Source organism: Chroicocephalus ridibundus, chromosome 22 (genome assembly GCF_963924245.1).
Source record: "Chroicocephalus ridibundus chromosome 22, bChrRid1.1, whole genome shotgun sequence".
Taxonomy (NCBI): domain Eukaryota; kingdom Metazoa; phylum Chordata; class Aves; order Charadriiformes; family Laridae; genus Chroicocephalus; species Chroicocephalus ridibundus.
In genome coordinates this window covers 5,750,394-5,778,272 of record NC_086305.1, presented here as the reverse complement: position 1 = coordinate 5,778,272, position 27,879 = coordinate 5,750,394, and the positions used below count along the sequence as shown (strand labels likewise).

Here is a 27,879-nt window from a genome sequence, read left to right as displayed (position 1 = left end):
GCATGTCTCCGGCCACATCCCAGCACAGCAAGGTCCCGCCGCCAGCCCCGGGACGTCACCGGTGCTCCCACGCACCCCCTGGCCCCGGCCCACCATGGCCGTGCCCAGGGCCGGGCAGCAGACAACTGTTCTCCTCCGGGAGAGGTTCAGATCATCTTCATGTTGAACTTCCTGGCTCCTCCTTGGCCGGTGGTGGTGGTGGGACCGTCCACCTTGCGGAAGGAGTACTCCACCGAGAAGTTGTTCTTGTGCTGCCCTCGGCCCCGGCTCCAGACGAAGAGGAGGAGGAAGCAGAAGAGCACCACGCCCAGGAAGGTGATGCAGCCCATGGCCGTGGAGACCAGGATGGTCTTGAGGTCCAACGTAAACTTCAAGAAGACTTGCGTGTCGTTGTGGGAGGTGTCGTTGAACTCGCTGAGGTACAAAGTCCGGTTTGCGTAGTGGGATCCATCGGCCGGGCGCCCCTTGACCGTCAGGGTGGCGAAGTAGGTGTCGTTGCCCCCTGCGTTGCTGGCGATGCAGATGTAGGTGCCGCTGTCCTGCACTTGGGCGAAGCGGATCTCCAGGGTGCCCCCGGGCAGCACGGTCGCCCGCCCCGTGCTGCGGGTGGTGATCATGCGATGCTGGGGGGACACCCAGGCGATGGAGGGGTCCGGCTCCCCGTCTGCCCGGCAAAGGAAGGATACGGACTGCCCTTCCCGGGCCGTCACGTGCTGCAGCTTCCGATCTTTTATCTTGGGCTTCTGGCAGGTGAAATACTCGAAGAGCACGGAGTCCGGGAAGTCACGCAGGGCATTGCCCTGGATTTCAGGTGGCGAGGAGCACATGGGCTGCTGCCCATCAAAGTTGAGCGTCTTCCGTCGCTGCAGGATCCAGAGGAGGCGGCAGTCGCAGGCCAGGGGGTTCCTGTCCACCCGCAGCGTCTCCAGCGTGTTGACGGAGTGGAAGGTGCTCTCCTCCAGCGTGGAGAGAAAGTTGCTGGAGAGGTTGAGCAGCCGGATTTGTCTCAGGCCGGAGAAAGCCTGTGGCTCCACAGACACCAAGAGAGCGCCCACGATGTGGAGCTCCTGGAGCCGGATGAGGTCTTTAAAGGAGCCCTTCAGCACAGTGCTAATGGGGTTGTAGGACAGGTTCAGGTACCGGAGGTACACCAGGTTCCTCAAGGCAGCGGCGGGCACTGCTGTGATGTTGGTGTAGGTGATGGAGAGCGAGGTGAGGTTCAGGCCCTGGAAGCTGGTGGGGGAGACGTCTTCCAGCAGCGGCCAGTTGTCGATCTCCAGCTGCAGGAGGTTGTAGAGTTTCTTGAAGTTTTGGTCCTCCAGCGCGGAGATGCTGAGGTGCCGGAGCCGCAGCACCTCCAGGTTCTGGAGGTAGGAGAGCGACTCGGCCGAGATGGAGGTCAGGTTGCACTTTTCAATGGTCAGCTGCTCCAGGCCCAGCAGCCCCGAGAAAGCCCGTTGGGAGATGTACACCAAGTCGTTATCGCCCACCTCCAGGCTCTTCAGGTTTCGCAGGTCCTGGAACATGTAGTCCAGCAGGATGACGAGTTTGTTCTCGCTGATGTCCAGGAGGGTGAGGTTGGTCAGCTTGGTGAAGACCCCCGGGGGGATGAGCTTGAGCTGGTTCCCCCGCAGCCGCAAGGTCTGCAGGTTGAACAGGTTGCTGAAGGCGCCCGGCTCCACATTGGAGATGATGTTCTCGCTGAAATCCAGCTCTTCCAGCAGCGGGTACGGGGAAAGGTCCCCCGGGTTCAGGCAGCGGATGCGGTTCTTGTTGAGCTCCAGGATCTTGGTCTCGGTGGGGATGCCCTCGGGGATGGAGGTGAGCCGCTTGCGGTGACACACCACCGACTTGATCTGCGGGGCGCACTCGCAGCGGGCAGGGCAGGCTGCCACCCGCGGGGGGCTCAGCAGGACCAGGTGGAGGAGCAGGACCAGGAGCCACCATGTCATTGTGTAGAGCATGGTCTTATGGGGGGCTCACTACCATTCTCCCATGCGCCTGGAAAGGAGAGAGATGCGGAGTCAGCGGTGAGCCCAGGGGAGGCTAACAAAGTCCTGCCCAGGCCCAGATCACCCGTCTGTGGGTTGAGACCAGAAAACATCTCCCAGACCATGGTCCATGGCCCTCATAAGATCCCAGCTCCCCCAGGAAACGCTCTGGACACCTTTCTCAGCACCAAACGTGTGACCTGGTACGCTACGCAAACCCGGGCTAAACGAGCCTCACCGCCTGCAGGCACCGTTAGGAGAGCAGGGAAACTGAGGCAGGGAGCGAGATTTGCGAGAGGAGACAAGGCTGCAGGCCCACACAGAGTCACAGAATCGCCTAGGTTGGAAGGGACCTTTCAGATCATCGAGTCCAAACCATCAACCCGACACTGACAAAACCCACCGCTAAGCCATGCTCCTCAGCACCACGTCTGCCCGCCTTTCGATGGTGCCTCAACCGCTGCCCTGGGCAGCCTGTCCCAATGTTTGGTAACCCCGTCAGTGTAAAAAGTTCTCCTAATATCCATCCTAAACCTCCCCTGGGGCAGCTTGAGGCTGTTTCCTCTTGTCTCATCGCCTGTTCCTTGGGAGAAGAGCCCGACCCCCCCTGGCTGCCCCCTCCTTTCGGGGAGCTGTAGAGAGCGAGAAGGTCTCCCTCAGCCTCCTCTTCTCCAGGCTGAACAGACGTGCGGTGGCACCGAGATGGGCTCGAACGTGCAGCGATGGCACGATGGGCTTGAGCAGCCACAGACATCACGTCCTCCTGTCCCCACATCCTGCTGGGCTCCAACTGCCGCTTTTGGGGACCCCAACAAGCCCAGAGGGACAGAAGGGAGCGTGCGTGGGGGGGCTTGGGCAAAATAACCCTTGAAGCGATGTCCAGCACTCCCTGGAGCCACGGCTTCGGCTTCCCCGAAGGCAGAAGGGCTGAAGCCGCCTGGCTGCCCCTCGGGTACCGCACACCAGTTTGTCCCAGTGCTGGACGGGGGGGATGGGACTTGGCCTCCCGTGCTGGAGGGGTTGGTGCCCCTCCAACCCATCGGTCTGGCCGTGCTGGGGCGTTGAAAATTTGGAAAAGCGTGAAGTCCAGGATGCGAGTCTGTGCGAATGGAGACGTCCCATAGAGAGGCAGGTTTCGCCATGAGAAGCAGGGCTGGCACGGCGAGAGCAGCCGGAGCGCGGATAAACGCTGCCGATAGCGAGCAGATGGGGAAAGGGATGCTCTTGCTCCTGCCCATGAGGTGCAGCGGCCAGGAGACACCTGGGAAGGCACAAAGCAAATAAATCCTGGCAGCAAGGAGACTGAGGAGTCGGAGGTGGAAGAGGATGAGGAGGAAGAGAAGAAGGAGGGGGCTGCTGGGCCATGGTGAGCATCTCCCCATGCCAGGTTGGACTCCCCGCATTGCTTTGGTGGGCATCCTGCTGTGACGTGGGTGGTGATGCTCTGCCCAGGCTCTCGTCCCCGCGCTGCTTCGGGGACGGGGAGGGGTGAGGCTCCAACCCCAGGAGATGTTGAACCACTTTGGGTCACATCAATTGGCTCATTTTGCCCAGAGAAGCTGTGGGTGCCCCCTCCCTGGAGGGGTTCAAGGCCAGGTTGGATGGGGCTTGGAGCAACCTGGGCTGGTGGGAGGTGTCCCTGCCCAAGGCTGAGGCGGGGAATGAGATGGTCTTTAAGGTCCCTTCCAACCCGAACCACTCTGTGATTCTGTGATTTGGGATATTTTCTCTTTGGGCCTTTCACCGCCAGCACGGGTCTGAGACCTGGCCCACTCACTGCACCTCCTCAGGGGTGGCTGGAGCATCTGATTCTGCTCTCAGTGCCCCCCACATTGTCTGCATTCCCTCGCGGGGCCCAGAAACACCCTGCAGCACCCTGACCGAGCAGCTCTGCCACTTAATTAGGTTAATGACGGTGCTTCGTTATGGAAAGGCAGCTGAGGAGTTTGCAGTGGCACAGGGAGGCGCGTGTCCAGGCGCGGTGGCAGCCCGGCAGGTCTGGGGCACAGAAGGTGACAGGGAGCAGGGAAGGGGAAGCAGAGAACAGGGAAAGCGGCGGTGAGGTGCTAATCCCTGGAAAGGAGGGCACCGCGCCGCGCAGGGTCGGTGTTAATCCCTCATCCGCCAAGATTGTGCCCACGGACGCCTTAATCTCCGCTCCGAGAGGGCGACGCGGGGGACGGGGACGGGGGGACCGGTCCCTACGTGTGGCACCAAGCATCCCCTGTCCTGCAGGACCTCGCCGAGCCCTGGGCCTGGGAAGGGTTTGTGCCGCTGCATGAGACCTCGCTGCAGCCGCACGGGGAGCTGAGGGGATGTGGCATCCCACCTGTGTCACAAGTTTGCAAGGCCTCTGGCTGCATCTGTTTGCACTTACACTGCCCTGGGGCGGGGGGGGGGGGTTCTGTGTCCCCCGTTATCCCAGGGCGCTCGTGCTCATGGTGCCCTACATCTGTGTGTGCACCATCGGTGGGACGGAGCAGGTGTGAGCTGGTGGCAGGGCAGAGATGAGGGAGCTGGGGGTGTGGATGGAACTTCCCATGGTCAAGTTTGTGCCCGTTACCCCTTGTCCTGTCGCCGGGCACCACTGAGAAGAGCCTGGCCCCATCCTCCTGACACCCCCCCTTTCAGTATTTATCAGCGTTAATAAGATCCCCCTCAGGCGTCTTTTTTCCAGGCTAAAAAGCCCCAAATCCCTCATCCTTTCCTCATCAGAGAGGAGTTCCAGCCCCCTCATCACCTTGGCAGCCCTTTGCTGTCCCCTCTCCAGCAGTTCCCTGTCCTTCTGGAACCGGGGAGCCCAGAACTGGACCCAGCGCTCCAGCTGTGGCTTCCCCAGGGCAGAGCAGAGGGGGAGGATGACCTCCCTCCACCTGCTGCCCACGCTCTTCTTGATGCCCCCCAGGATGCCACTGGCCTTCTTGGCCACAAGGGCCCATCTCTGGCTCATGGTCACCCTGTTGCCCACCAGGACTCCCAGATGTCTTTCCACAGAGCTGCTCTCCAGCAGGTCAGCCTCAACCTGTCCTGGTACCTGGGGTCCCCAAACACCACCAGGGCACCGGAGCGGGGATGCGGCTGGAGCTGCTTGGCAGCCTCTGCTCACAGCCGTGCCAAGAGCCATTTTGCAATGGCTCTGCCTGGCTGGTGGCCTCGGGAACCCGAGCCAGCTCCAGGGCGAGGGAGGGGATGGCCTCACTCGGTCCCCCCGGTTCCAAAGGCTCTGCTTCTTCTCTGCCGTGGGGCTGGATGGGAAGGATGCGCCCAGGCATGACCTACAAACCCACAGGAAAAAAAAAACCCTTCCCATTTATTGTGACGCTTATTTTATGTAGCGTCTCTACGCTAAATAAATACACGCAGGCACCTCGGCCAGGCTAATGGTCTCCCATGCCTTGCTGTATCCTGTGCCCGCCATCGCGTCCCTCTCAGGGGTTGGTGGGGGGATCCACCCCCTTCCCCTCCCCTGCCCGTGGCCACGCTGGCTTCTTGCCGTGTTCATTATGAATGAGCCCGGGGTAACCCTACCCCGCTTTCGGTTACTACTTTGGCCACCTGATCCTCTAAGCAAAGGTATGAACCCGCTGGCGTTGTTTTACCCGGCAGCCGGGGAGCGGGAGCCGCAGCCCTGGGCTCTCCTTCCCCCACCCCGCAGCCGGAGCAGAGCATCGGCTGCCCCATGGGTGCCACGGGGGAGCCGGGCACAGCCCTGAAACCCCCAGCAAACCCCACGGAGCAGGGGGTTCAACAAGGGCAAGCGTAGGGTCCTGCACCTCGGGAGGAATAATCCCCCGCACCAGGACAGGTTGGGGTTGACTCGCTGGAGAGCAGCTCTGCAGAGAGGGAGAGGGACCTGGGAGTCCTGGTGGACAACAGGATGACCATGAGCCAGCAATGGGCCCTGGCGGCCAAGAAGGCCAATGGTCTCCTGGGGGGCATTAAAAAGAGCGTGGTCAGCAGGTGGAGGGAGGTCATCCTCCCCCTCTGCTCTGCCCTGGGGAGGCCACAGCTGGAGCGCTGGGTCCAGTTCTGGGTTCCCCGGTTCCAGAAGGGCAGGGAACTGCTGGAGAGGGGACAGCGGAGGCTACGGAGATGCCCAGGGGCCTGGAGCACCTTTCTGCTGAGGAAAGGCTGAGAGCCCTGGGGCTGTTCAGCTGGAGAAGAGCAGACTGAGAGGGGATCTCATCACTGCTCAGCAAGAGCTAAAGGGGGGATGTCAGGAGGATGGGGCCAGGCTCTTCTCAGTGGTGCCCGGGGACAGGACAAGGGGTAACGGGCACAAACATGACCATGGGAAGTTCCATCTCAAGACGAGGAGGAACTTCTTTGCTGTGAGGGTGGCAGAGCCCTGGCACAGGCTGCCCAGAGAGGTGGGGGAGTCTCTGTCTCTGGAGACATTCCAACCCCGCCTGGACGCGTTCCTGTGCCACCTGCTGTGGGTGACCCTGCTGTGGCCGGGGGTTGGAGGAGATGATCTCCAGAGGTCCCTGCCAACCCCTCCATTCCATGATTAATGGGTGCTGGATGAGCTCCCTCCCAGCAAATCCAGGTGGATAGGAGCTCCGGAGCAAGGAGCCGAGGTGGCCAAGGTTGGCTGTGCCTCTGCAGGTCTCTGCTGGCCCCAGGACATCCTGCAGAAGCCACCCCAGCTGTGGAGACCCCGTGTCCCCTACAGTGACAACCAGACCCCTGCATTCCCCATCCGGCCCTGGCAGAGCCGAGCACAGAGCCGAGCAGCGCCGTTTATTAATAGCTCATTACTGCGACAGCGCGGCCTTCTCGGGGGCTCGCCTGGTCCCTGGGGAGCGAGGCCAATTAAGACTCCAGTTGAAGGCCTAGATAGAGGCTCTTCTTCGCATTTAGTTTATTTTTAAAAATAACACGCCTGCTGCACACAGGGCTGGAGAACGGAGCCCGGAAAGCTGGCGGCTGCGGGGCTGCGGCATGGCGGGGGGAAGCAGAGCAGACCACCTTTGGCCACGTCTGAGCCCCGCTGAGAGCAGACCCCTCCCTCCCTCCCTCCCTCCCCACCAGGACCTGTGGCCACCGAGCCCGTTTTGTCCCAGCCACCGGCAGCACGGTGCGTCCCAGCAGGCAGAGATCGGAGCGGAGGAAACAGCGTTCTCCGACCATCCGGCTCTTGGATGCTCAGCCGTCGGCTGACCTGGCTTGCAGGGGGGGGTTTCACTCCCTTGCACCAATTCTTAGAGAAAAGGAGGTGGCAAAGTCTCCTCCACCCCCTTCAAATGGCTCCTGCTTTGGTGGCACACGCTCGGCACCGTCAGCTCCTCCAAGAGCAATTGCTCCTCAGCTGCCACTTCTCCCTTTTTTTCTGAATAAAGGTGGGAAAACAAGCCAAGGCTGACATTTCTAGGTTCTCCTGTTTTGACATCGCGCAAGTACAAATACTTCAGTCAAAGCAACGTCTTGTTTTAGTCTTCCATTGACTTGCAGGATGCGCAATGGTCCTGCTGAGACCTTCTCCTTCCAGAACCCCTCGAGCTGCTGCTCGAGGCCAAGCCCATGTTACCCCTCCTTCCCGGGCTCTGCCCGGGGATGCCAGGAGCATCCAGGGGAGGTTCCGTGCTCAGGATACGGGAAGCTGCTCCACCTTTCCAGGGGATGCAGGGGATCACAGGGAAGGGTGAAGACCCCCAGGTAGGGAGGGAGTAGAAAGCGACGCTGGGATCTTCATCCTCTAAACACCAATGGGGGGAATAATACAAACACCCCGACACACAGGTGACAGGGAGGTGGCAGAGACTTATGTCAGTTCCAGCACGTCCCAAACCTGGCACAAGACAGGAGAGGGCTCCTACAAACACCCATGGCGGCCAAACGCTGCTGGAAACACCCCGAGTGATGCCTGTTTGCTGCTGCCCGTCTGAGAGCTGGCAGCCAGCCCTGCCCTGGCAGCTAATCACAGAATCACAGACTGGTTGGGGTTGGAAGGGACCTTAAAGCCCACCCAGTGCCACCTCCCACCAGCCCAGGTTGCTCCAAGCCCCGGCCAACCTGGCCTTGAACCCCTCCAGGGATGGGGCAGCCACAGCTTCTCTGGGCAACCTGGGCCAGGGGCTCACCCCTCTCACAGCAAACAATTTCTGCCTGAGATCCAATCCAAATCTACCTCCTTCAGTTTGAAACCCTTCCCCCTCGTCCCGTGGCTCCCCTCCCTGCTCCAGAGTCCCTCCCCATCTTTCCTGGAGCCCCTTTAGGGACTGGAAGGGGCTGGAAGGTCTCCCCGGAGCCTTCTCTTCTCCAGGCTGAACCCCCCCAGCTCTCTCAGCCTGTCCTCCCAGCAGAGGGGCTCCAGCCCTCCCGGCATCTCCGGGGCCTCCTCCAGCCCCGCTCCGACGCGATGTGTCCCAGCTGCCTGCCCACGGCCGCCCTCGCTCCCAGCCTGTGCCGGGCTCTGTGCCAGCGGCAGCGAAGGCAGCGCCAACCACGGCTCCGCCGTGCAGACGGTGGCACCTCCGCGCTCGCCGGGGGCTGTGCCAGCACCCTCGCAGGCATCAGTGCCCCACTTAGGGCTTGGGCTGGATTTGGGAGGCGGATGGAAGGGCCGAGCATCCCCTGGTAAAGCAGAGCAATATTTCCATGGGCTCATTTCCAGCCTGCCAGGATTGATTGCTCAGTGCCAGACTCTCCATCAGCGCGAGCTCCATGTGCTCCCCAGTCCAACTGGGGGAGGTACCAACTAGCCGAAATCTCACTCAACAGGAAGGGGAATCAAGCAGGCTCGATGACTTGTCTGGGGCTCGAAGCACCCAGAGCTGGTGGCACGGGCTCAGAGCGGAGGACGGACACCCTGAACGCAGATGCCAACACCTCCCGCAGGCGGGTGCCAGGCTGAGCCCCGTCCCCGGGCTCCATCCCCGGGCTGGGAGCCTTGGCCCAGGTCTCCGGGGAAGCCCGGAGCCAGAGCCGCGGGACAGAGCTCCTCTGGACCAGAAACTGAGCCCAGCTTCCCCATCCCGTGCCAAAGCCCGTCCAGACGTCAGCTCCTTCCTCCCCGCTAGAAAACCCCAAGCCCTCGATTACACCTCCCAACACCGAACAGCAGCAGCAAAAAAAAAAAAAAAGTCCTCCCCATATGTTTTTTGGGCTGCAAAGGGAGAAAAACAGGACCCCCGGGAATTCTGCTTTGTGCTCAGCTCTCGCTGGTGATGCTGCCCACATCGACCTGCGGCACCCACGGGCTGACGTGGGTCCCCGGGGGGGGGACTTTTAGGCATTTTTCAGAGGTCACAGAGCAAACTTCCACGCCTGAAGGAAGAGTCAGGGATTTGAACTGTGTTTTTCCAGCCTCTGCTGCGGGTGGCTTTGCTCCAGCAGAGCATTAGTTTCCAGGGACATTTCTGGGGGCACTGAAATGAGGACCGAAGGTGACCCGTGCCGCTCAGCATCTCCGGGGTTTCTTGTGCCACCACCCCAAAATAAACCTGTGGCTCCTGCGGCTTTATTTCACCCATTGCCTCGAGTCTGCAAAACCAGCGGGTTTGGGAGGATGGAGGTGCTGGGGAGGAGCCGAAGGGACATCCCCAGGACCTTCCCTGGCTCCAGGGGTGACACCAGCAGGTTCCTCCCTCTGCTTAGGGGAGCAGAAACAACCCAGCTTATGCTGGGGAGTGGAGGAGATTAAATCGGAGCTGAGGCATAAACAGAGAGGCAGAAAACTCGGAAGGTCAGAGGAGGCCAGCGATGTCCCCGTGCCTTGCTCTGACGAGGCTCTAGTGGTCAGGCAATTAGCAAACCAAGCATGAGAGTAATCCAGCTGAAACAGGGAGAGGAGGAGAGAGCTGGGGGGTCGGAAGGAAGAAAATCAATCACCAGCCCTAATGGAGAATTATCTAGCAGAGAGTTATTCCTAATCCCATCAGGGTCTGGCTGGGAAACAAATTCTCTGCCACTCCGGGCACGCACAGAGCACGTTTTTCCGTTTCTGGGTCAGTTCGTTTCCCAGCAAAGCGGGGCCAGGGTGAGCAGGAAGGCAGGGCCGGAGCAGCCGAGGGGAGAACTGAACAGCAGGGCAGCCCCGGTGGCAGGGGGACACCCGGCAGGTCCCCTCTCACCGTGGTGGCTCGTGCCTGCAAGACCTGGTGGCCAGGGGTCCCTGGGTGGCCGAGCGACTGCACCCAACAGCCACAGGGCTGGGACCCGTGGTGGCCGTGCTCCCGAGTCACCCTCGTGTCCCTCTCGCGGCTGCTCAAAGAGAAGCAGATTTCCTGACGACTTGCAGAAATGAGAAGAGAAAGCGTGAAAGGAGAGACGCCTGCGCGAGGAGACAGGCTCCCGCCGGGTCCCGGCAGCAAATGTCCCCAGGCGTGACTTCAAGGGGCTGCTTCAGAAGCATGAAAACCCTCTACAGAAGGGAGTTATTTTGGTGAGCGGCAGCTGCTGCATCTCACGCGTCTGCCCCTGCTCAGCAGCCCCAGGTCTCGGGGACAGCCGAGACCATGCTGGAGCTCCAAGACCACGTGAGCTTTCAGCGGAGGCAGGATTTACCCTTCCCACCCAGCAAGCACCATGACTGACGTCTTCATGGAGCCGTCTTCCCACCCCATGATCCCATCCCGAGTCCTAGCCGAGCCCTCAACAACCACAGGACTCTCCACTTTCTTCCCACGTGGAAACTCCCAGCCCTCGCAAATGCTGCGAAAAACCCAGAAACAAGGATTCCCTGATGAGCTGAGACGCCGAGGAGACAACTCGAAAGAAGCCACCGCTTATTTTTAGAGACAACCTTATGATCCTTGAGCACGTGGCCCAGGCAATACTGCGCAGGCAGCCACAGATTGGCCGCAATCTGCTTCTCTTCTTGATAGACATCATGTCTGAATCTCTATCTCCACGAGATGCTCCCCGGAGAGAAGACATTTAGATACGACCACAACGTACAACATTTCCAAAAGGTCACCGCGTGTACTCAGGAAGGAGGCGCAGAAGCCGCTCATCAGCAACAGGGGCTTTGGGGAGGTATTTAATATTCCACGAGCATCTTTATTTCTCTACCAAGGTGAATAACTCCTCTAAACCGAGCGTTTGGGAAGGGGGAGCAGGACAAGTGGGTGCTATACTCTTATTTTGACTCAAGCAGTTGCACCGAACCACCTTTTCCTCCAGCCAGATCCGAATCTGAGCTGGGAAATGTTGGCTGAGAACAAACCTGACCCGGATCTCAACAACTCCAGCACCTGCTGGGCCACTCGGGAGCTCGGGCTGAGCTTTGACTCCCTGTCTTCAACTGTGCCCAAAAACTCCTTGTTGCCAGTGAACCGTTCCACCGGCGCCCGGCAGAAACACTCCCGTTGAACCTGGCTTTAGCCAATGGCAGTGGTCCCCGGATGGGCCATTTTTTGAGGATTCCCAGCAAGTTCCTGCTGCGCAGTGGGAAGTTTTAATTAGCTGAAAAGCCCGTTACCATCCTGAGCAGGATCATCAAATAGAATCATAGAATGTGTTGGGTCAGAAGGGACCTCTAAAGGCCACCTAGTCCAACCCCTGCAGTGAGCAGGGACATCCACAACTACATCAGGTTGCTCAGAGCCTCATCCAGCCTGGCCTTGAATGTCTCCAGGGATGGGGCCTCCACCCCCTCTCTGGGCAACCTGGGCCAGTGTCTCACCACCCTCAGTGTAAAGAACTTCTTCCTCATGGCTGATCTAACCCTGCCCTGCTCTAGTTTAAACTGTTCCCCCTCGTCCCATGGCTCCCCTCCCTGCTCCAGAGTCCCTCCCCAGCTTTCCTGGAGCCCCTTTAGGGACTGGAAGGGGCTGGAAGGTCTCCCCAGAGCCTTCTCTTCTCCAGGCTGAACCCCCCCAGCTCTCTCAGCCTGTCCTCCCAGCAGAGGGGCTCCAGCCCTCGGAGCGTCTTCGTGGCCTCCTCTGGATCCGTATGATGCGGATGACGAGGGTCTGGAAGACAAGCGCAGGCTGACAGCCTGTGTCCCCAGGACTTCCTCCGATATTTTGCCATCATTGTCTGTCACGGGGACCAGCTGCTGGCCGCATCCCCCGTGGTGTCTTTGTCCCTGAGCACCCACCCCGCTGGGAGAGCACCCAGCAATGAGCCCGGAGGCAGCCGGGTCTCAGAGACTCCCCCTGTAAAACCACCTTCCTCCTCTCCCACCAAAGGGCAGGACAGAGCCCAGGGGCTCTGGGCATTGCAGAGCTCCCCCGCCTGGACCAAAGCCACCTCATCCGAACCCCGGTTTGCCTGTGCTCCCATTTCTTCCCGGCCCAGCACCCGGAGCGGGGACGGGGAACCCGAGCCCCCGGAAAATGTCCTCCTGGCATCTGTCGGTTTGAAAGCCCACGCCACGGCGTTGCCGAGAGATTTACAAAACACAAGCCCGTAACAGCCCCGGCCGTCACGGACGTGACAGTCAGGCACGCACGTATCCTGGCTACAAGCAGAGCATCTTGGAAAACAGGGCGATGCTCCCGGCAAGGGCTCCTGCCCCCACGGCGACACAAATAAAAAGATCATTAAATGAGAGAAGCGGAATTATCTCCTTCTCCTGCAGCTGCTTCCCACTCCTGCCTCCCGGGGACCGCGGCGGCTTTCCGAGCTCATCACTCACCTCCTGCACCAAACGCTGCCGAAATGCAGCCTGGGAGCAGCACCCCGGGCGCAAAACCTCGCCAGAGGAGAGCACCGATGCCATTGTGCCACACGTGGCCAGAGCCACCTAGAAGGGGATGGAGGGACCTCGCCGGAGCCCGGCCAAGCGGGACATCCCCGGGCAGAGCACAAGCGGCGCTGGGGCTGGTGGCGGTGACACCCCACGCTGTCCCCCCACGCTGGGAGCACCCATGTCCCGCAGACACATCACCCAGAGGGGCTCCCAAGCAGCGGGGAGACCGTGCCACCTCGTCACATGAAGGGACCCCGCGCCGCCTTCGCTCCTCTAACCCAGGCAGCTCCGTAATAAATGGAGTACAGGAGCAGGATGATTAATAATCGTAACAGAAAAGCATACGCTGTAATTAGCCACCTTTCAGAAAGCTGATTGATGACGCTGCTCGGGGGCGTGTGGAGGCTCGGGCTGGCACACATGGAGCCCCCCCCGGGTCTGGCCACCGGCACCCGGCAGAGCTGGCCCAGGACCTCGCAGCTGCCGAGCTCCAGCCGCTTCCCCGCAGGCTTTGCCCCAGCGAACGACCTCGTTTGTCCACCTGGTCGAGCACAAGCAGGTCGTGCATTAAGCTCAGCATCTTGGTGACACTGACCCGGCCCATAAATCACGCTGTGATGGAGGCCTCTAGCTGCCGGTGTCGGAGCTTTGGTGGCAAAGCCCAATCTTAATCCTTCACCTGAACGGCGGCGGGTGCCATCATGGCTCCAGGCGTGGCACAAAATGAAGTCAAAGCAGTCCCGGCCACCTCGCCGAGGCTCCCGGATAAAATGACAGACGTTTTCAGACCCGATCCTCAGAAAGGACCCTGTTCCTGCGGGCTTGGCCCCACGGGGTGCCTTCACCCACGGTGGGGGGTGCAGGGGTCCCCTGCGTGCTGGCGAGCCTGGCTTCCCTCCGGAGAAGGAGCCTGGAGCCCCGGGGCTGCCCTGGGAGGGGCACCGCACCTCGGGAGGGCGAGGCATCATTCCGGCGGCTTTAATTCGACCGGACTCGTGGGCAGGAGGAACAGACGGACGAGCCAGACTGACGGACAGATGTCTGCACCGAGGCCAGGGCGGCAGAGGCAGCCATGGATGGAAAACAACCCCGTCCCGGCAGGACTGCTCGGCTTTCTGCAGGAAAACGAGCTCATACTCTGCGAGGAAACCTCTCGGGGCGGGGGGCAGAGGGGTGAGAGGTGCCGATATGGAGCCCCCGATCTGCTGGAAACCCTGCCTGGAGTGGGAATCCCAGGCAAGGGGAGTGCGGAGCAACAGCCTTCCCTCCGCCTTTCAGCTCTGCTCAGCATCATTCCCGGGCGGAATGCATTTTTTAAGACCTGTCTACAGCTGCTGCATTGGAAATTTTATTGCTGTCCCAATTATGATCACGGGAGCAGTGAGCAAAGAAAGCAAAATGCCATTACGGGGTGAAATAACGCTTGACAATTGCAATCTAAACCTGGTTCTGCCCGGCGGGAGTGAGACCAAACACCCCCCCCCATAATAAACCCTTAAGAAGGGACAGGGACAGGGCACTTGTCCCAGCCCTGCCCGAGCCCTACGGAGAGCAGATCCCAGATCGCTCCCAGCCTCGCCGCTGGGATTTCGGAGGGGGCCAAATGGGTCTCGGGGGGGTCCAGCTGCGCCGCCCCCACATCTCCTCCAGGCTGGAGATGGCAGCGAGCGGTGACATTTGGAGCGAGACACGCTGGCGTCGGTCCCCAGCTCTATGGCTTCGGGGCGTCAGCTGCGGCTGCGGGACCAGGGGAGCATCTCCTCTGCCACGCGCAGCCCCAGAGAGGCTCCCAAAAGCCAGAAATCCCTGTGGCGGGAGGGGAAGGGGACGGCAGGTCCGTATCGCTTCACTCCCCGTCCGGCATCTCGATAGCTCCTCTCCCAGGACAGAGCTGGTGGACCTCCAAAGCCCTGTCTGAACCCCGAATCGTCGCTCTGCAAACCGATGCTGCGCACGCGTCCCGGCGCGGCCGAGACTGGGGTCCCCGCTGCTCTCTGCCAGCAACCTCGGAGCGGGTACCAGAACCCCTAAGCTTCGCGTCGCGTCCCCGCTTGAGTTACTTCTTGCACATTTTGGGGTCAAGGCAACGGGCAGGAGATTTTCTCAGTTACGTGGGATAAATCTCCGGCTCGCTGGGACCGAGTGCTCCACGCTGCGAAAAGGAGGGTGGGGAGCAGGAGGGAGCTGATGCCACCAAGCAGGGATGGCCATGAGCTAAAAATGAGCTGGATTTCAAGCGTCCCAGTGCACAAACCCCATGGAGTGTGAGGGCAGGGATGATGCTGACCCCCCCGCGCCGACCTTGCCCCGCTCGAGCCCCGGGAGCGCTCACCGTTCTGCAGGTCCGGGGCCGCACCGACATCTGGGTCTGCTGTGGCATCTGAGACCGGGGATATTTAATCGGCAAAGTGTCCGGCGCAGCCAGCCTCGGCTCCTCTGAACAAAACAGCACAAGGAGATGACTGTAAATCACCTTTCCACAGTGTCCAGCACAGAAATCCCAAATAAATGCCCCCAGCACCCAAGGACACGGAACACAGGCACCTCCCGGAAAGGAGAAGCATCCTTAGTGTTGCTCCAGCCCGATGTGTGACCTGACCATTGCAGCTTGCCTAGTTATATATATATATATATAAAATTATATAGCACTTCATACCCTGAAGGATCCTCTTACGAGCCAGGGAGCATGTGAGCCCGGCACCGCCGTGGCCCGTTCTGAGGTGGAGAAAGGGGAGCCGCAGCAACGCTCCCCGGCAATCACAGGTGGGGATTTCAGGAGGAGATGGCACCCACCCAGCGAGTGCCCACCGCCAGCTCTCCAGGAGTCCTCTCCTTTTGGGAGATTCCACCCGAACTAGGAAGCAGAAATGCTGCTGGCTGGACCCCGCACCCCTGCAATCCCTCCCCATGGGCACTTTGCGGGGTCAAGGGATGCGCTCCCAGCCCTGATGGCTGCTGCAGGGGACACAGGACACGACAAATGACTTGCTACGGTTTTGCTAAAGCGTTTTGAGCTCCTTGGATCAAGTTTAATTTGCCTGTAAAAGGAAGGAAGGAATTTAAATAACTCCATAGCTCCTTCTGGGGGGAAACACAGCTCCTCCTGGTTAACAGACCACAAATGGTCCCAGACTCGGGTCCTGCCCAGCTACAACTGGGCAGAGATGCTGCTGTTACAGCTCGACGGCAGCTCTGGCCGCTGCTCAGGACCCCGACCCCTCTCTGTCCCCTGCTCCTGCCCGGCCGAGCTGCTCGGAGGCAGCAGAAGCAGCCGGGGAGGTTAATTCCGGCTGAGAGAGGCTTGGGGAGCCTTCACCAAAGGAGCTTTCCCTCGTGGGGATTTGCTGGAGAACAGCGGAGAAACGAGGAGCCGGCTCTGCAGCAGCAGCCGGAGCCGCTGGCACACGGCGTGTACCCCCTTAGTGCTCTGGGGGACATCCCTGGTGACACCGGGGGGCCAAGAGCCGACGCCAGGAGGGTGGGTGCCGCCTGCCTGGGCAGGGCTGGCCCTTGCAGCCTCCCCGCGCGCTCCTGCGAGCCCCGTCACCGTCCAGGTGCTGCTTATGGGTGGGGAAAACCCCCAGTTTTGGGGTCCCTGGAGAACTGACAGTGCGCAGAACTCTGGAAAAGCTACAATTCCTCCAGGAAAGCATCGCTCTGGAGATCGTCTCCTCCAACCCCCGGCCACAGCAGGGTCACCCACAGCAGGTGGCACAGGAACGCATCCAGGCGGGGTTGGAATGTCTCCAGAGACGGAGACTCCCCCACCTCTCTGGGCAGCCTGTGCCAGGGCTCTGCCACCCTCACAGCAAAGAAGTTCCTCCTCGTCTTGAGATGGAACTTCCCATGGGCAAGTTTGTGCCCGTTACCCCTTGTCCTGTCCCTGGGCACCACTGAGAAGGGCCTGGCCCCATCCTCCTGACACCCTCCCCTTCAGTATTTATAAGCGTTGATAAGATCCCCCCTCAGCCGTCTTTTTTCCAGACTGAAGAGACCCAAATCCCTCGAAGCGGATTAGTCCTGCACCGCTGCGACGTGTGTGGGACCTCGCAACGCTCCGGCCCCTCCGTGCGTCGCGGCAGGGGTGGCGGAGACGCGACGGGCGGCGCTGGGAGCCATCGCCACCCAGCAGTGAGGTACAACTGGGACAGAGCAGCTCGGCTTGCTGCTCCCCGGCGGCTGCCGGGGATGGATAACGCAAAATTTAATCCAAATTCCAGCAAGCTGGACGTGCCCGTATATTTCTTGCAAAGCTGCTGAAACCAAATCGCAGGAAACCAAACTCTGCTCAACTCCCTGCGCTTATCGGCTCCTCTCCTGCTCTCCCTGCAGGCAGGAGCACGGGGCGGCTTTGCCTCCGGACCTCCCTGCACGTTGTAGATGTGGCATTTAAGCTCGTTTTAGAAAGCGCCTGGGTTTGGCTTATCAACCCCCCCCCCCACACACACACACACCTTCCCTGCGCCCGCCGTTCCCAGCCCTCTGAACGATGAGGGTCTCGGCTGATGGTCTTGGCATTTGTTTTTTGGCAGCTCCGGCGTCACTTAGCAACCTCCGTTTCAGGTTACTTTGGGGTTTTTTTTGTGTCTGCAAATGCATTTTAATCCCCGTGAAACGGGACCCACCAGCATGTGGGTGAAGTGGCCTAAAACCTCCTCCGGTCCCACATGCCACCACCACCACAACTCCCCAGCGCTCCGTGTACTCGCCCCACCAGAGCACTCGCCACCGTCGAGCCCCTGTGCCTTGTATTTTAAGGCACATATACTTAAAATTTGGATTTTAACTCTTTTCTAGAGCAATTTGATGTAGGAACCGGGGAATGAGTCTGCTCTCCCGGGCACCACACGGGACCTGCCTCTCCATCGAGGTGGTTCCAGTGCAAGTTCTGCGCATGGGAACCTCTTGAAGAAGAAGTTTGACAGCGAAGCCAAAGGGGGACCCAGGTGTCCTGTGAAACCAGCAGAGACACTTGTACCTCCAGAGGACCAGACCAGGATGCCCCGAGCCAAGCTCCTCTAGGGCAGGAGCATCCCTTGGGATGCGCAGACCAACTCTCCCAGCCGGAGCCTGCAGACGTGCACGGCAGCCAACCTGCAGCTCATCCCAGCCCTTGAGAGACCTGCAGCCCCCCAAACCCACGAGAAACCTGGACCCCAGGAGCCCCTCAACACCCTCATGCAGCCACAGGACACCCAACGGTGCCCAGGGTCCGGCCAAGCCAGCCTCGCATCACCTCAGCATCTCAGAGAGCAGCACGGAACAGTAAACCAGAGACTTTTGCTCATTAGAGTAATTAACATCAGACTTCCCAGCCAGCCCGGCTTCCATTTGACCTTTAGTTATTGAAATATGAACAATAAAAGTGACGTATTTTCATGGAGGGGGAGTCACGGGCCATTTACTTGAAATCCACAGCGAAATCACTCTCGGTGATGTGCCCTCAAAGAGCATCTTTCTGCAAAAATAAATGGGAAAATTTAGAAAACCATCAGGGAAGGAGGAAAAATTCACCTCCACTGGTCCATAGCAGCATCCCAGCAAGGACATGGGGTCTCCCAGCTCCTGGGGGGACACACAGCCAGAAACGAACCCAGGGAGAGAAACGGAGAAATGGGGCAGAGCCGTTAAAAAATGAAACAGGAAAAAAAAAAAAAGACCTGTTTCTTTAGAATCTTGGGAAAGTGGGAAGCCACTGAGATGAGGGCAGCCGAACCGGACCCTGGCGGCACAGTCGGAGCCCACCCCAGCCCCGAGCGGTCCCTGCACCGGGGACAACTTTGCCTGTGTCCCTGCGTGAACTGTAACTCACGGGCCAGCAACAGCCGCGACCCGGCCAGGGCTTCAGGGCAAATTCATGGGAAAAACCCCAAACCTGGCAGCCGGGACAGGAGCGTGGCCGGTGATGGATGAGCATCACCATCAGATCACAATCCCATTTGACGCAATGAACAACTTGGGCCTGAGTTTCCAGAGGTTGCCAGACGTCGGTGCGAGGCTGAGCAAGGGCGGGGGGGGAAAGGCAGCGGTGACGAATCCCGGCGGGACACTCCCTAGGCTGGAAATGGCTTTGCCAGAGCGATATCGCCGTCCTGGGGCTGGGGCTGGATGCTAAAAAGCGTCCCTGAAGGCAAGAAGAGAAACGGCTCCCTGAACTGATGATGGAAAAGGTCCGGCCTCCATGGACCGACATTCCGTTGGGCATCGGGCACGGTTGGGAGGGATGTCCGGCAGCACCAGCTGCGCTTCCTGGGAGCGGACCAAAGGCTCCAGTTCCACATCAGCCCTAGGCACGAGGACTAACGAAGGCAGGATTATTTTTCACCCCCCCCCGCCATTTGTCACACTTAGTTAATACTCCTGCTTACGGAAAAAGGTCACAATTTAGATCTCATTTGTGTCACTTCATCTTGGGTTCGCAACGGCAGGGCCCTGCTCGTTTTCCGTTCCCAATTAGCGTTCAATAACGGGGGCCCTGCTCCACCCCTCCTCATTGCTGTCATGGAAAGGTGAAGAGACGGAGGTCCTGGATGTGCGACCTCACCTGGGTGTCCAGCGAGGAGATGCCCCGCAGAAACCTGACCCGAGAGCAGCCTTTTTTCCTCCGGCAGCACGAAGGCAACCAGATGGACTTTCCTTCAAATGAGATTTAAATGGAAAAATACAAAATAGCTCATTCTGGCAATATTGAAGAGTTGGTGCCCAGCTGTCCTCGGCGCGGGGAAGGTCAGACCGGGTGACCCTCTGGAAAAAGAGGCCAGAAGCACCAACAGCCCTCACGTGGTTCCTCTGGCTGCTCCGTCGGGACCGGGTCCGAAACAGCAGGCAGGGCACGGCTCCGGGCACAGAGTGCAATACCTCCCATGGAATAACACCCAACGGGAAACAAAACCACTCGCCTAATTTGAGTTGTTATAGTATCCATAAGCCAGAGTCACCGCGGAGACTCGGCTGATGGGGTTTGGATGGGATGCTCGGCCAGAGCCGCTTTAGGTGCCCGGCTCCGCGCTGTGGGACGGTGCTCTGCCAACCTCTGCTGCTCACCGACCCGCCAGGAGCATCGCGAGGACCTTTTGAAGATGGAAAACACCTTCTCGAGCCCGCCTGGGTCCTACTCAGTCCATCCCCGTCAGTTCCCCCCACTTCGGTTATTTTACAGCTGCCCGACACCTCCGCGTTACAGTCAAAGCTCCTCGTGCCGCAGGGCCAGCTGAGCCAGCCCCACAGCGCGCAGCCCCTCGACCCCCCTCTGAATTATTTCAGCCTCCAAACGCACCCTCTCATCCACCCGGACCGAAACAGCATCCAAATCGAGTAGGAAAAGCGAGCGGGGCCTGGCGGGGGGGGACTTTTCTGAGATGACGAGGACGGGGGACGAGCCGGAGGTCAGGCGCATCCCCCCGCCCCGCTGCACTTCCACCTTCCCGCTGCTCCGTCCCTCCCGCGTCTGCCTGCGTTTGCCGCGTGAAACAGCCACGATGTCCCCACGCTCGCGGCTCGGAGGCCAGCAGGGGCTTTGCCACCTCCACGGTGACGGGTTCCTCAAGCCCCAGGCAGGAGCAGGAAGGTCCCCACCGCCTGGGTTCATCCCGGGCCCCACACGACCTCCCCGAGTCTGCTGGGAGCATCGGCGTGACGGGGGCTCAAAGGCGCCCAGGGCAGCGAGAGGGACAATATTTGCTTCAAACATTTCTTCTATTCCCTTCCTATTAAATATTTTCCATCTTCCTTTCCCAGAACCTCCTTTATTCCTCCCCGTCTCCCTCTAGCAACAGTATCTGGGGGAAACAATGAATTTTTAATAGGAGGGGGCAGCGGGAAGAGGGGGACCCTAAGGCAAAGAGATAAAACACCGATCTGTTAGATAACCTCATCATCATGAAACCACATTTTAGGGAGCAGGAGCTGCGCGAGGGACCCCGCTTTGCTCCTCACCCGGGGACAGGATGGATGCTGCGTGGGAGCAAGTTGTGGACAGGGTAAATCCTGCCCGGAGGGGTTTTCCCAGCCACGCCACAGGCACTCGGCCATGGCTGAGGTGGGTCTGGGCATGCAAGATGCCAAAGAGACCGCGGCACAGGAGAGGGGAACCTCCCCGCGCGCCCGCCCCGCAGCACCGAGGGTTGTCCCTCCGCAGCATCTCCAAGCCGTGCTGTTCCCATCGCCTGGTCCCCGCATCCCCCCAAATCCTCCCCGGGCTCTGCAGGGACAGGGCTCACCCTCGCGGGGCCGAGGATGCCCAGCTCACCTCCCGCGGCGCCCGGCCCTGCCTCCCCATCGCACGGCTCGACCTAAATATAGTCCCCGGTTCTCTTTTCTTGTAGACACAACCGGTGCTCCGGGTGAAAGTCCTTTCCCATGAACTCACTGGTGCTTAATAAAGCGCAAACCCTCGGAGACCTTAATGCCGGGATCTGTCATTTTAATTCTCGGCGACACTTGTTTCTCTCCACTCTGGTATGCGGCCGCTGCTATTTTGGCTGGCACATCGGGAGCCGAACAAGCAGCTCCGGCCGCTCCAGGTCCCAGCCGTTAAGAGCTGGGACGCAGCTTTAAAAAAACCAAACCCCTATGATGGATGGGGCTGCAAACTGCGGCGAAGCTCACGGTGGCATGAAAAATTCAGGGGGAGGAAGGCAGGAAAGGAAGGAAAGAGCTGGGCTGAGCCAGCCGAGGGCACGTGCCAGGGCTGTGGCCGCCTTCACCGCTTGGGACCGAGCCGCTCGGCGAGACGATGCTGCCTCCGCTCCCCAGCCTGGCACCCGGATCCCGGCCACTGGGTGCCCACGTGGATGCCCAGGCACCCCGGCAGCCTGGGGATCGCAGCCCAGACCCTTCGTGGTTAGCTTTGGGGTTTTTTAACTCCTCCACGGGGAAGCCGTTTCTCGCGGTTTGCCCAAATTATCCACCCTGTTTGACCGTGCTGGGGTGAGTTTGCTCCTGTCCCAGTTTGCCCAGTTTCGATGAAGAAGAGGGAAGGGCAGCCCCTGTTCGGGGCTGGAGAGGGCTCTGCTCGCCGATGACAAGTGTCATTTTCCCCCTCTGCCACCCACACCAGCCCTGGCCCCACATCCCGCCCCACCTCAGCCCCCACCTCCGACACCCCGTGGGGCTGGGGGGCCAGCATGGGGGTCCGGCTACAGCCCCAAAGCATCGCGGCTTAGAGCAAAGGGATGAAACGGAGGAGAAACCAACGCATGTCATTGCCGATGGCCACCCAGCGCCCGCTGCCAGCGGCCGCGTGATGCTGCGGTCCAGCCGCCCCCGCATCCCCGGAGCCAACCCTCGCGGATGCATTTGCTTCGTCTTGCACGGTAAACCCTACATAAACTTCAAAAATAGCCTGACAGAAAAGTCAGCCGACAACTCCTGAAGCCAAATCAATTTCCCTACCGCGGCCGGCGAGCCGGAGCGGCTCTCGGCATCTTTTCCAAATGCTCTCGCGGGTTTTATTGCTTTCCTTCATCTCCTCTCAAATCTCTGCTCTGAACATTTCTGCCCTCGCCTGTTCGTTTTGGTGTTTTTCCAGGACTCACAAAACGGCCCTTTGGGCTCCGGCGGCACCTCCAGCGGCAGCACCATCCGCCCCCGGCACTGCAGCCCCTGCCCAGGGCCGGCAGAGACGCCGCGTGATGCCCCCTCCGCCCTTCTCCGACAATTCAAGCATCGCTTTACAGCCGTGGACACAGACAGGCAGCAAGATTTGGGCCATCTGAGAGAGCGTATCAACCTACAAAGCCAAGCCTCCAGACCATGTGCATTTACAGACAGGGAAACTGAGGCACGGGATGCATCTTGGGGCTTTTTTATAGCCACCTGGTGATTCAGCACAGCAGGGGACAACTCATGGTCGGCCTTGCTCGCCCCCCGGGTCCCTTAGCTCTGAGATGTGGGATCTGGTACTCAGAGAGATGCTGCTGGCGACGGACATCCCACCCGGGCTGCCCACACCGCAGCGAGCCGGCGACGCGGGAATTACCACTGCCCACGCAAAACCCACCCGTCCACGTGCTTGACGTTCCCGACGTTATTTCCAGGGCTACGGCAACAGCTCGCTCCCGTCCCGGGGAGGCAAACGCAGCAGCGACGTGGCTCGTAGCTGCCGGAACAGCCCGGCTCCTCCGCGCCCGCCTGCTCCTTCTGCCTCACCGCAGCTTCGGTTCCCCGCGCGCTCAGCAAAGAGGGGCCACCCGCTCCCCGGCGGGATGCTCGGGGGCCAAAGAGCGGTGAGCCGACAACCAGAAGTCGGGCAAAAAAAAGTAAAATAAAATAAAAAAAAATCAATTCCAACAACATCAATTTAAAGCCTTTAAACGCTGAGAGCAAATACAGATGGGCGCTCTTGTCTGGGCTTCAAATTCCATGTTTAATTCGGGCCCGTGCCGTTGCTCGGAGGAAAAGCGCAGTGATTAGGTTTGGGCCTTGGAGCGAGGGATGCGTTATCTTGTGATGCAGGATTAACACAGCTAATAAAAGCAGACATTCCTGAGCTCAAAACGCTCCAAAAAAAAAAAAAAAAAAAAAAAAAAAAAAGGAAAAAAGCCCCCAGCCCTGCTATCTTCAGCGAGGGATGGGCGTACGTGTGTCCCCTGGGAAGGGCTGAGCCCAGCAGCAGCGGGAGGCGGTGCAGGATCCGGCCGTGCCTGGGGGATGCCTGGGCTCTGCCACCGCCGCGAGTCCCTCGCTCAGCCCCGCGCAGCCGCTTCCACCCCGGGCACCGACGCCAAGGGGCAGCTCCAAAGGGCAGCCCCAGAGCAGGGAAACGCAACCCAGCCCCTGTTTCGCTGGTCCTCCAGCTCCCTCCTCCCAACAAGGCCGGATAAAAGCAAAAACTGCTCATTTTTTAAGCCAAAAAACCCAACTCTTCCATGAAGCTGCTTTGCCTCCTGCGTCCCTGCACCGATGGGAACGCGTTTGCTCCCTGCCCTCGGGGCGCTTCTCCGGCTGTTCTGCAGAGCATCTTCCCCCGAGCTCAGCTCAGCCCGGCACCGAGGGCTTTGGGAAAGACTGCAGACATCCAAGCGGGATTTTTGCAACCTCTGAAAACCACAAGAAGCGTTGGAGGTGGTGGGGGGGGTGGGATCAGCAGCCACCTCTCCCACCTGCCCTGGCCAAAACTCACCCAGCGCTACCAGTCCTCCAGCGGCGAGAGGCAGCGACTCCGCTCCCTCCCCTCCGCCTTAACGAACGCCCGGTGATAAATACATTAGCTCAAATTAAACCGGATCGATCACAGGCTGTCAAACTGGCAGCTCCCCAACACGTCTTGAATGATTCTCCCGTTTAAAGGGCATGTGCCACGGTTCTTGCCGTGCCCCGGGGCGCAGGCAGCGGGGACCGTACCCCCGTCTCCATCCTGCAGCCAAAGGGATGGTGAAGCAGCGGCACAAAGCTGAGCTTTGGGGTGCAAAGCCCCAAGCACCCCCTTTACCAAGGGGTTATCGCAGGTCTTACCGCCCGCATTTCTGTATTTTTAAGGCCAGCAGCAGAACCCAGCCCCGGCTTTAAAGCCACACGTGAGTATCTCGCACCGAGCAGCTGCTCGGCTTGCTGGGAGCTGCTGGGCAACTCTGCTTTTTCAGGTTTTCTCTTTTTTAATTCCTTGTGGTTTGGTTGAGAGAGATGCTTGTAGGAACTTTCTCTCTCTGGATGCGGCTTTTTTCGTGGCGTCTTGCCGGCAGCGGGGCTGGACCTGGGTAAAGCAGGGCCCCAGAAGGACACCCCCTGCCCGCAGGCAGCGCATCCCCAGCCAGGGCAGCACCACCTCAGCAGCCGTGACCAAGCAGCAAGTGGGAGCTCTCTGAAAGGCCCAGGCTGGTCCTCACTAGGCCACCGAGGGTCCCCAACCCCGATCCGTCCCCAGGTTCCAGCCTCTCCACCTGCAGCGGATGCTCTTTGCTCCGAAGGGCCGGCTCTGGGCGCTGCCAAGCTGCAGATCCACGCACCGATCCGCTCTCCATCTATTTTGCAGGCGCTCAGCCTGCTTCTGCTCTCCTCTCTCCTCCTGTTTGCTCTTTTCTCCTTCCCAAAACCTCATCTCAGGGTAAGGCTGGGCACGAATTTAAAGAGCAGCTGCTCTTCTGCCATCGCTCCCTTGCGCAAACGCTGTGGGAATTAGAGCACCTTTTGTCAGGTTTTAGCTCAAGCCGCTTTGCAAGTGGATTAAGAAACTGGCACAAAAGTACTCTGGATGTGGAGTAGGAAGAGGCAGGCTGCTATTCCAGAACGGCGACAGGAGCCGCGTATGCTGCGATTGCTGCCTGCTCCATTTCCCTGAGAAACACAACCCCGGTAACATTTGCATTTAAACCAGCCCTGGGATTTTTTGACAGGAGAATCCGCCTAGCCCTAAAATCAAGGATGCTGAGAGAAGGGGATAGGGAGGGCCCCGGGGCGGCGAGGAGCGAGAACCTGCAGGACTAGGGGGAAAAGGGGAGCGATGGGAGATGGGGGAAGACCCTTCCTGACGCCTGGCGATGCTCAGACCCGCTGGGGTCTGCCGGGGAAAGGCTGGGAGCAGCAGCCCCAGCCCTGCCGGCGGGGAGGCTGCAGGCACCAGCCCTTCCGAACACCGGGGCCGAGGGCAGAGCGGAGCCGGGCGGCGGAGGATGGAGCCGGGCAGGTTCAGGGCTGGACCTCCCGGTGCAGCTCCGCGCCCGCTTGAGGCCATTTAAATCCCCGGTGCCACGGGGGGCGACAGCCGTGTCCGCCACCGCCCTCTCCTAAAACCGCCTCCCCCCCACCCCGGAGCCAGGGCTGAGCCCCCTCTCCCGGGGCACCAGCGGGGAGCGGAGGGGCCTTGCAGCCCCGGGCGGTGGGCACCGGCCGGGCAGCCCCGGGGGTGACGGGGACAGATGGAGGAGGGTGGCCCCAAGGGGGGGGGACGTTCGCGGCCGCATCCCCCCCGCACCCACGTGTGCGCCCCCGCCGGGCTCTGCCTCCCCCGGCCCGGCGGGGTCCGCTCCGGCACGACACGGTACAGCACGGCGGCGTGTCCCCCCGCCTCCTCCCCGCCATTCCCGGGACCCCGCACTCACCGCTCGGCTCCGGCTGCCGGGCTGCCCATGGCGCGGCGGCGCGGGCAGAGCCGCAGCCCCGGGGGCGGCAGCGGCGGCGGCTCCGGAGGGACCCCGGCCCGGCCCCGGCTCTTCCCCGGGGGCGGCGGCGGCGCCCGTCCCCGCTGCCCGCCGCGCCTGGCCGTGCGGCGGCGGAGCGGCCGAGGGAGCCGCCCCCCGCGCCCCCCGCCGGGCCGCGCCGCCCCGGGAGCGCGGGGGAGGGACGGGGACGGCGGCGATGCGCGGCCCCGGGCTGGCGGCTGCGGGCGGGGGAAGGGGCAGAGCCGGCGGGGAAGGGCACGGGGGTCCCCTCCCTGCGCTGCCGTGCCCAAAGGGGAGGGGACTGGTTCCCCCCGGCCAGACTGGGGTCCCCCAGCCCCGGGCTGCCCTGCTTGGGGTCCCCGACCTCATGCCAGCATGCCTGGGTACCCCCACACCACCCTGTGTGGGGCCCCCAACCCCGTACCACCCTGCCTGGGCTCCCCCCAAGCCCCAGGCTACTCTGCCTGGGGTCTCCAACCATATCGGCATGCCCAAGTACCCCCACGCCACCCTGCTTGGGGTCCCCCAGCCCCACACCAGCCTGCTTGCCTTCCCCCCACCCTGTGTCACCCTGCCTGGAGCTCTGACCCCATGCCAGCATGCCCAGGTGCCCCCACACCACCCTGTCTGGGACCCCCAACCCCATGCCAGCAGGCCCAAGTACCGCCACAAGCACACTGCCTGGGCTCTCCCAGCCCCACACCAGCCTGCTTGTGTTCCCCCCACCCCGTGTCACCCTGCCTGGGGCTCCAATCCCATGTCAGAGTGCCCAGGTACCCCCGCATCACCCCGCCTGGGCTCCCTCAGCCCTGGGCTATCTTGCTTGGAGCCCTGACCCCATGCCAGCATGCCCAGGTACCCCCATGCCACCCTGTCTGGGCTCCCCCAGCCCCACACCAGCCTGCTTGTGTCCCCCCCACTCCATGCTACCCCACTTGCCCTGGGACAGGGTCCAGCTGCCCACCTCACTGGGGGCTCCCCTCTCTGCACTGGAGGCCGACTCCATGGGGGTGATCATGGACCACCAGGGCCATTTCCCCCCTATTCTACAGGGAAACTGGGACAAACCGGGCACAAACAGCACTGCGGCACCCGAGATGAGCACAGCCCCCAGCCCAACAAGGGCCACTGCATTTGTGTCCCCACAGAGGGCTCTGCCGTCCCTGGCAGCGATGCCAGGCTCACAGGCAGGCACAGCAGGGCTGGGAAGGTGCCCGGCTCACTGGGCAACGCCGTGGTTCAACTCCACTCCACACCCCACCAGCACCCACATCCCACGCAGGCCCAGCACTCACCATTAGCCATTCCTCCTGGAGCTCCCTGCTTGCCCCTCTCCGCTCCCACAAATGCAGCTGATTTGTTTAATTAGGCTTTGAGGATGAGAGAGGCCAATTCCCTCGTTAGGGCTGACTTCCTTCCAGGGCAGAATTGTTGCTTTTCTCCGTTCGTTGCTGCTCGGTCCAGGCTGGCGTTAGCCTTGTCACAGGGCTGAGGGGACGTGGGCTACTGAAGCAGAGTGTCCTGTGCCCTTGATGCGTTGCGTGACAGCCGACGAGCATCACCTGAGCAATTCAGTTAACATTTTCTGCAAATGACAGCGGTTTTCAAGCAGGGTTTGGCAGCGTGTCCTCCATTTTACAGATGGGGCAACTGAGGGAAGAAATCAGGGGTAAGGAGCAGGGCAGGGTGCTGAATCCCAGGCTGATTTCATGCCGGGGGCTCCCCTATGAGACCATCGTGCCTGAATTGGCTCCGTTTGTCCAGGATGTTGCCAGGAGAAATGCCAACAGCTCTCCCGGTTTGGGTGTCTTATCGGTTCCAGTTGCAACTTCCACCCCTTGCTGCAGCCCAGCGCTCCTGCCGATGGAGATTTCTGGCTGCCTCCTACCGCTCGTTTGCTCCGGGGATGTGGATTTATAATTTCATTGCAGGCACAAGCATCTCAGGCTTTCCCATTTGAGTTTCATCCCCAGCCTTCTCCCTGGCTCTGCAGTTAAAACCGGGAGATTTACACGGGTGTGAAGGTATTTCATGCTGGTTTAAACAATAACAATTTATCTGCTTAATAAAAGATGAAAAAAAAAAAATCCAAGCGTGAGAAATGCAACTGGTTTCGTTGGAGATGTATTTTTAAGAGGCCGGCGGGAGGGCG

General features: G+C 60.6%; 1 protein-coding gene across 3 annotated transcripts; it reads right to left on the bottom strand.

Annotated features, from left to right (window-relative positions):
* LINGO3 (leucine rich repeat and Ig domain containing 3) lies at positions 1 to 27,688 on the bottom strand. 3 transcript variants are annotated; one of them, XM_063358186.1, is made up of 3 exons: positions 27,023 to 27,688; positions 14,963 to 15,066; positions 1 to 2,001 (listed from the first exon to the last, which is right to left on the bottom strand). In XM_063358186.1, exon 3 carries the CDS (start codon positions 1,962 to 1,964, stop codon positions 147 to 149), a length of 1,818 nt encoding a protein of 605 aa, XP_063214256.1. In that variant the 5' UTR covers positions 1,965 to 2,001; positions 14,963 to 15,066; positions 27,023 to 27,688; the 3' UTR covers positions 1 to 146. The 3 variants fall into 3 exon arrangements, with proteins under 3 accessions (XP_063214256.1, XP_063214255.1, XP_063214257.1); XM_063358185.1 differs by lacking the exon at positions 27,023 to 27,688 and adding an exon at positions 25,668 to 25,868; XM_063358187.1 differs by lacking the exons at positions 14,963 to 15,066; positions 27,023 to 27,688 and adding an exon at positions 25,668 to 25,868.
* Between the last annotated feature and the right edge of the window lie 191 nt (positions 27,689 to 27,879).

Excerpts from the sequence above, each read along its gene's own strand:
- LINGO3 (XM_063358186.1), bottom strand. The coding sequence starts at position 1,964 with ATGCTCTACACAATGACATGGTGGCTCCTGGTCCTGCTCCTCCACCTG.